Source organism: Ranitomeya variabilis, chromosome 2, assembly GCF_051348905.1.
Source record: "Ranitomeya variabilis isolate aRanVar5 chromosome 2, aRanVar5.hap1, whole genome shotgun sequence".
Lineage (NCBI taxonomy): Eukaryota > Metazoa > Chordata > Amphibia > Anura > Dendrobatidae > Ranitomeya > Ranitomeya variabilis.
In genome coordinates, this window is record NC_135233.1 from 362220336 (window position 1) to 362229191 (window position 8856).

At 41.0% G+C, this 8856-nt stretch overlaps 1 protein-coding gene across 1 annotated transcript in view; it reads left to right on the forward strand.

Annotated features, from left to right (window-relative positions):
- Positions 1-5560, forward strand: part of LOC143805945 (gap junction delta-2 protein-like) — a 62529-nt gene extending 56969 nt beyond the window's left edge. Inside the window, exon 2 of the mRNA XM_077285712.1 lies at positions 4279-5560. Coding sequence (XP_077141827.1) covers positions 4279-5110 — 832 coding nt within the window. The 3' untranslated portion in view covers positions 5111-5560. The remainder of the gene's footprint in view (positions 1-4278) is intronic.
- The last annotated feature ends 3296 nt before the right edge of the window (positions 5561-8856 follow it).

Consider the following 8856-nt stretch of genomic DNA (forward strand, 5'->3'; position numbering starts at 1 on the left):
ATGACAGACAGGACTGCAATGAAAAGTAAGAGGTAACTGCTGTATATAGATTTACCAATCACAATGTGCGATGTCACAGCTCACCTCCTCCTCCTCCTGTTCAATGACTTATGACACCTCTATATACAGTAGATAACACAGAATCCACCATTCACAATAGGTGATCAGTTCACCTCCTCCTCCTCCTGTACAATGACTGATAACACCTCTATATACAGTAGATAACACAGAATCCACCATACACAATAGGTGGTCACAGCTTACCTCCTCCTCCTTTTACAATGACTGATAACACCTCTATATACAGTAGATAACACAGGATCCACCTTTCACAATAGCTGATGTCACAGCTCACCTCCTCCTCCTGTACAATGACTGATAACACCTCTATATACAGTAGATAACACAGGATCCACCATTCCCAATAAGTGATATCACAGCTCACCTCCTCCTCCTGTACAGTGACTGATAACACCTCTATATACAGTAGATAACACAGGATCCACCATTCACAGTAGGTGATATCACAGCTCACCTCCTCCTCCTGTACAATGACTTATGACACCTCTATATACAGTAGATAACACAGGATCTACCATTCACAATAGGTGATATCACAGTTCACCTCCTCCTCCTGTACAATGACTGATAACACCTCTATATACAGTACATAACACAGGATCCACCACTCACAATAGGTGATGCCACAGCTCACCTCCTCCCCCTCCTATACAATTACTGATAACACCTCTACATACAGTAGATAATACAGGATCCACCATTCACAATTGGTGACATCACAGCTCACTTCCTCCCCCTCCTATACAATTACTGATAACACTTCTATATACAGTAGATAACACAGGATCCACCATTCACAACAGGTGATGTCACAGCTCACCTCCTCCTCCTGTACAATAACTGATAACACCTCTATATACAGTAGATAACACAGGATCCACCATTCACAATAGGTGATGTCACAAATCACCTCATCCTCCTGTACAATAACTGATAACACCTCTATATACAGTAGATAACACAGAATCCACCATTCACAATAGGTGATGTCACAGCTCACCTCCTCCTCCTGTACAATAACTGATAACACCTCTATATACAGTAGATAACACAGGATCCACCATTCACAATAGGTGACGTCACAGCTCACCTCCTCCTCCTCCTGTACAATAACTGATAACACCTCTATATACAGTAGATAACACAGGATCCACCATTCACAATAGGTGATGTCACAGCTCACCTCCTCCTCCTCCTGTACAATAGCTGATAACACCTCTATATACAGTAGATAACACTAGATCCACCATTCACAATAGGTGATGTCACAGCTCACCTCCTCTTCCTCCTGTACAATAACTGATAACACCTCTATATACAGTAGATAACACTGGATCCACCATTCACAATAGGTGATATCCCTTTCTTTTTTTAGAAAGGCGCTTATTCCTGGCATCACTTTCAAACAAGCCATACTTGTTCTGTCTTTTCCTAATTGTACTGTCATGAACGTGAACATTGAACATGCTAACTGAGGCCTTTAGAGTCTGAGCTGTAGCTCTTGGGTTTTATGCAATTTCGTTGAGCATTACTCCGTCTGACCTTGGTATGAATTTGCTGACATGTCCACCCATGAGAAGACTGTCAATTTTCTTACTTGCTTTCCACGTGTGTATAATCTCTCTTGCTGTAGAATGATAGACTCCAGATTGCTTGGAAATGGCTTTATAACCCTACTCATATTCATGAGCATAAACAACTGCTTCTCTGAGATCTCAGTGTACATCTTTCCTCATTAGTATTGCATTAACCCGCTCCTGACTAAACCAGCAAACTGCCCAAACTTCTGCTTTTATAGAGGTGGTCACGCTTTGGTGATGAACAATTAATCAAGGGCTTTTGATTAGCAGCACCTGGCTGATGCTTACCTTCTTAATTTAAGAAACAATCAGGGTATACTAAATTTTGTTTTGCTCCTACAGCTGAGCTATCAGGATCTGAAATATTTTGGTTGGCAGGAGGAAAAGATCAGTGAGATATAGTACCTAAATATTACCACCATACAGTGCCTAATAACAAGAACCCTATGCTGCTATATAGCGCTTAGTGATATTTTGTACCGTTGAATAGTCCCGTAGTTTTGTTCTTATTACTATTATTTTTCTCCATAAAATTTGATTTTTGTGTTTGACATGACTCGTATGTGATGATGTCTGACATCAAAATGAAATTTGGTTATCTGAAAAATCCATTTGTGTAATTATCACATATGGATTTTTAGGCATTTTCATTTATTACACCACATTTGTCTCATGGGTGTCTATAGATTTTTACTTTTTTTACAAGATGAAGAATTATGTACCGGTATATCTAGCTGTTGTACCAGGAGAGAGATGAAAAACAACTCCCGTTCCCTTGTGCGGTGTTTATAGGATAACGGAAGAATGGCACTCTTAAAGGGAATGTGTCATCAGAAAATGACCCATGGTTTAAATCGGGTTTTCCTTTTGCATATTTTTTTTATACATATAATTTTGGGCAATTTTTTCAATTTTTCTCATATCACGATCTTTAAAAAAAAAAATAAAAGTAAAAATATTAATTTTACCATTTTCAAACTAGCCATTGGGGCTATTTGAGACTTGTACTTCCTGTCTGTTTATGAAGATTTTTAAGCAGTGGCAGAATTACAATAACATGTAAGACCTCTGTACACTGCTGATAACACAGGAACCACCAATCTCAATAACTGGTCACAAATGACCCTGCTCCCTCTCTTCACAATGACCTTTGCACACGCTCATTAGATGCTTCAATACAAAACAGTATAGTCATTGTGGCTAATGTACATGTGCATTTTCTGAAACAACAGGAAGTTAGTGTGAAAATTGCAAGATTTCTATTTATTTTTAATTCAGATTGTAATATGGAAAAATATGCTGAAAATGTAAAAAAAAAAGTTCACACAAAAAATAATTTTAAAAAATAGATCATTTTCTGATAACTTCATTTAACTGTTACAGGAGATACTGTAAGTCTAAATGATTATCTATGATCCTATCCAGTAGATCACCCTACACTTCTGTTTTCCTTTAACTCTTACACTGCTCACACTCGATCACTGCATGGCGACATGTCGTTGTGTAGACATGCGCCTTCTGGAATCATTTTGTTCAACTTCCTCAGGCTTCTTATAATCATCTCCTGGCTGTCAGCAACAATAATGGATATCTGAACAGATGATTGTCCATTTTTTTGCATTGGCCAGGGATCCTTAGTTATGACACCATCCACCATGTATACTGTGTTTTGCTGGAACAGGAAAGTCTGGAAATTGCCCAGAAGAACAGTCGTGTGTTCCTGTGAATGAGACTGTGTGCAACTTGGTGTCCACTATCCAAACACACCATGTTGGACATACCTACCTCTGAGAACCACCCAATTGGCAGGATGGAGGAATTCATTTCTTAAGCCGCCAAACACATTAGATAACTGTTGACCAAACGATGGTTTGGCTGAAATGTACAGCTGGCAGCCATCTTGGTCTTCTCTCCTATGCACAGGAGCAATTGTTCAGCCAAGGGCTCCTGTGTTCCCTATAAAAGAGCCACCGCCAGACATGTTTGGCAGAGGCTTACCTCTGAGAGAACAAAAGGATCGGCAGTCTGAAATCAGTCATGCCAGATCCTTAACTGCCTCGACAAACATACACTTCATACAGTCTGTCGAACCCTTCGGTATCAGTGGGTGTCGACATACACTGCTCTGATAGAATGAATGCTGAATTCTGTATGATTGATATTGGCAACCAAGATGGTTCCGATGAATGTGGCCTTACAAGAGTCATCCTGTACAAACCACACGACGGAGATGGGGGTCTGCTTTTCCACCCCTTATAACAACTATTGATTACTTTTGCTTTTTTTTTTATATATGTAATGTTTATACATTTTATTGCTCGTTGGGTATCTTAATGTCTGTTGAAAAAGTCAAAAGGCTAAGTCTACGGCAGAGTAGTTATCTAGGCTTTGTTTCACCTGGCACAAAGATTCCTTTTACTGCCCCAAGCCACGTATCTAAATATGCTAGCCAAGGCAAATCACTAGTTGGCACCCTACTAGCCCTCAGCAACCATGACACATGCCTCTTCCATGGTTACACTCCTGACCAGTACATGACAAGACAGGTTCACTGTAGACTTTGGTTATGCCATTTCATATATGTAGAGTATTCATTATCTTCTTTTCTTCCCGATAGGATCCTGCTGACTGTAGTGGTCATTTTCCGCATATTAATTGTGGCAATCGTTGGGGAGACGGTCTATGAAGACGAACAGACGATGTTCATGTGCAACACCCTTCAACCCGGCTGTAACCAAGCCTGCTATGATCGAGCTTTCCCAATTTCCCACATCCGGTATTGGGTCTTCCAGATAATTCTTGTCTGCACACCAAGCCTCTGCTTCATTACATACTCTGTCCATCAGTCCGCCAAGCAGAGAGACCGCAGATACTCCTTTCTCTACCCTCTGCTAGAGAAGGAACTGCCACGAGAAAACAGAAGAATGAAAAACATCAATGGGATCTTAATGCAAAACCCAGACATGTCCTCCAAGGATGAACCAGACTGCTTGGAAGTGAAAGAGATCCCGAACACACCCAAGAAAGCAGGGAAAAGTCCCAAGGTGAAACGTCAAGAGGGCATATCCCGCTTCTACATCATTCAGGTCTTTTTTAGGAATGCTTTAGAGATTGGATTCCTTGCAGGACAATACTTTCTTTATGGCTTCAGTGTGCCACCCATCTTTGAGTGTGACCGCTACCCTTGCGTAAAGGAGGTAGAGTGCTATGTGTCTCGGCCAACCGAGAAGACAGTCTTCCTGGTCTTCATGTTTGCTGTCAGTGGCATCTGTGTCCTTCTTAACTTAGCCGAGCTAAACCATCTTGGGTGGCGAAAGATCAAGACAGCCATGAGGGGAGTACAGGCTCGCAGGAAGTCAGTGTGTGAGGTGCGTAAAAAGGAGCCATCCACCTTGGCTCAAGTGCCAACATTGGGGAGGACACAGTCCAGTGAGTCAGCTTACGTTTGACCCCACGTGTGGTCATGCCAACAATTTCTAGATCTCCTCCATGCTTTAGAGAATGTATGGGAACGCAAATATGGCAGAGAATGGCGTCAGTCTTCCAACCAACAGTGGAGACCCTCAAAACTATATTAGTGGCCTGTCGACGATTATGGCTGCTGGCTTTTATGGGAAGCGAAGCTTGGATTTAGCATGGGAGGATGGGGTGGGAGATGAAAATATGGACTATTGCTTTTTTTTACTACAACTTTGGGCCTGTAAATTGAAGAGTTTTGCTCAGTATTATATTCTGCAATTTATCTTGTTTTTATAATGCCAGCCACTGATGGACCGATGATGATGGAGAGTGGTGTACATGTATCCTCCAGGGAGTGTTATAAATATTGAAAATCTGCACTAACTTATAAGAAGCCATAACGACAAGCAGGGAGGATAAATAAATGATATACATAAGGGGTTCTTCAAGAGAGGACTTTATGTAAAAAAAACCTCTCACGACTGTTATATACCTCTCACCTCCCACTCACTGCAAACTCCCTCCGATAAAATCCTCATTCACACCTCACCTGCTCCCGAAACAGAATTGCCAATTACAAAACCTGCTAAGGAGCCAGGAATCTCTAGTTTGTTTATTTTTTTTCTCTATATCTAACACAAATCATTAATTAAGACATGGAAGGGCACAAGAACAGTCAGAAGGCACGGTAAGAGTACATGGCAGTCAAACGGGGTCAGGAAAACATTGCAACCCGAATACAGCAAAGAATAAAATTTAACAGGTATCCTGGTAGAAGAGTCAAACAAGAGGTAGAACCAGCAAGGATCCAGTAAAGGATAGCCCAGAGGATATTAGGAGGAAACACCAAAGCCAAGGACACATCTTGAAGGAACTTTGAATAAAGTAGAAGTTGAGGGTAAATGACACTACTCCCAACAGATAACTAAAGAATCACTACAACACCTACCATGGCAGTTTAATTTATTAAGGGGCATATGGTTGTCATAAACTCAGGGGTTGACCAAGGGACCAGATGTGATGGAGGTGAAGGAAGATACTAGGGACAGATGTAAGTAAGGGCCCTTTTACGTTGGCCATTTCCCATCGTTACCTGTGTATAAATACCCAGCGATTGCCCAACAAATGCTGATTGCTGGCTGATCCCATTTACTACGCAACTCTAAAAGTTAGCAATGTCTGCAGCACATACTCTCGTGTAAAAATAGGGACAGCAATTATGCAAAAATTATCATTTTTCCAATAGTAAATTCACGATTGCCCCATGAATATCAACCTGTCGATCGGACCAAGTTTGGGCAGTTTAACTGTTTGTGCAAATGGACCCTCAGTGCTTCTGGATCAACCATCATAGACCATTTATGGTGCAGTTGTACTTTGGGTAGCTGATAGCACCAGACCTGGATATGACTACAACCTCTGCACCCGCTATAATTACGCCCCGATATCAAGTGGCATCCTTTGATAGGTTGATGCTGATGTCGGCATTCGCTGATATTACTAGGTCTGTAGGTCTCCATGCTGTTCGGAGATACCCGCAGTTACATACACTGTATGGTGAGAATAGCATATCCTGCAATTTTTTCCAAAAGAGCAAAACTTGCTCATGTGCAGTATCCTACAGATTATGACCGTATGCAGCCCGTTGCACAACCGAACCCAAAACATGGCCATGTAAACCAAGCCTAAGGGTCTTTTTGCATGGATCAATGTCACAGCATGTCAGTGCTCATTTAGCTCCAGTTAGGTTGAGCAAGTCATCGGCACGGCATGCTGCCGAGCGATCGTTATTGCGATTGTTCATTCGCATTCAGATTCATCCTTGTCGGCGGCAAATTCCCTGATTACTCTCGGCCTCGCGCTTCCGATGGAGGATGATTATGGTCTCGACGTAAAAGAGGCAATCAATCGTAAAGAAATAGGAAACGTTTTCACACCCAACTCGTAGACAAAGAGCGCTCTAAACAAAAGCTCAAGATCTTTCAAAACACAACCCATTATTTAGACAACAGAATGAGGATACATAAGCAGGCACAATGAGGGAGCACTGAAACACCAAGCTGTTGAGATGCAAGGCTTCGGGGCAGATTTCATATAAGTACGAGTAGCATGACGATTGATGATTAAAACTACTCAACCTGATTTTTATTTTTTACATTTTGCATGTTAAATAATATTAAGATTTGCTATGTGCAAGATGAGATGATGCCTCCAAAGACATGAATGTCTTGCTTGGGTAAATGAGGATTGCATTTAGTGGTTGTAAATTTGGCATGTTGTGGTGCTATCTTCATGCTCATTCGATATCTATATTAATTGCCATCTAAATAGAAATGATCTGCATTTTTCAATCAATAACACATTTTTAACAGTAACTGGAATGGGTTGTGGGCACCAGGACTTTCATCCATAGGGATTCCCAGCCAATGCTATACCTGGGAGGATTATAGTAGTTTGGTTTTAGAAAATTCACTTTTATATTCCCTATTGAGTGATTTTGACTTAATAGTTAATAGCCCACCTCTCACAACTTGCAAAGAGTGGCAATCTTTCTGGAGGATTCGGCATTACATTGTCAGCCATTGATTTTAATAGGCATGATGTAATGCTTTATTTGTCCTGCGGTTGTGCTGCAGGGAAAATGAACACTTTCTGCCAGTCCTCCTGAAGATTGCGCCTGATCCCTACTGATCGCAGCTGTAACCCTTCTAACAAAATTGACCCCTATAAAGTTGCCACCTTCTCTATATTTACTAATTTTGAAGAAGGCATTAAAAAACTTTAGGGAACTATTAAATAGGTCGATCCATATTGAAAAATGCCACGACTTGTAAGAAGGTATCCAGTCCAAGTAAGAACTTGGCCAGGGAAGGGAGAAATAAAAGTAGGTACTAATTGTATAGATTCACCAGTTATATGAATTTTCCGAGTTATAACTAAGATATGCCATATTATCAGTGGGAGTCCGACCTCTGGGAATTCCTTATTGCAAAAAATTATATGGATGCAGCACTGGGGTAGCATTCCTGATTTTTCCCCCTGCTGCAGTGACGCTATGCAAGAAATAAGGAATGCTAATCCCCTGGAGTAGCGTTGCTTCTGTTTCATTTGTTGGATTGATGGGAATCCAAAATGTTGGACCTCCGCCGATCATAAGGTGATGACATATCTTAGAGATAGATGGGAAAACCGTTTGGATTTCCAATAGCTAGCTACTATTGGAAAGAGCCTAAACATACATAGATATAGGGTTCATGTTTGGGGTGTAAACCAATACCCCTTATTCAAATAAATAGCAATACCCCAAAGCTAGAATTACACAATGTGCTAGTTTTTCAAGTACCCCCTTAGCAAAGGACATCTACCTCCGGTGGCATACAACCGAAGTGTGAACCAAGGGCTTAGACAATATTCTGAAAAACTTTGAGAAAAAATACCATCTCACTTAGAAGTCCCCCATTTTTTTGTTGGGTACCTTCCATTATAGTGTTAGAATAATGAAAAAACTTTTCTGTGACTCAATTTGCTCCTTCTAAAATTACCAAACAACCAAACAACATGGTCTAGAGACTGATGTAGCATAAAAGTAACTAAAAAGTGCTTAATCCAATGGAATTAATGCAAAAAGTTGACCAAAAAAAATGCCGGGACATAAGGTGACCCAGTGGCCACCATCTAGTAGCAATTGTGATAATATGCCTTCGACATGGCTCTGCCGATAAGATATGTCGGACCC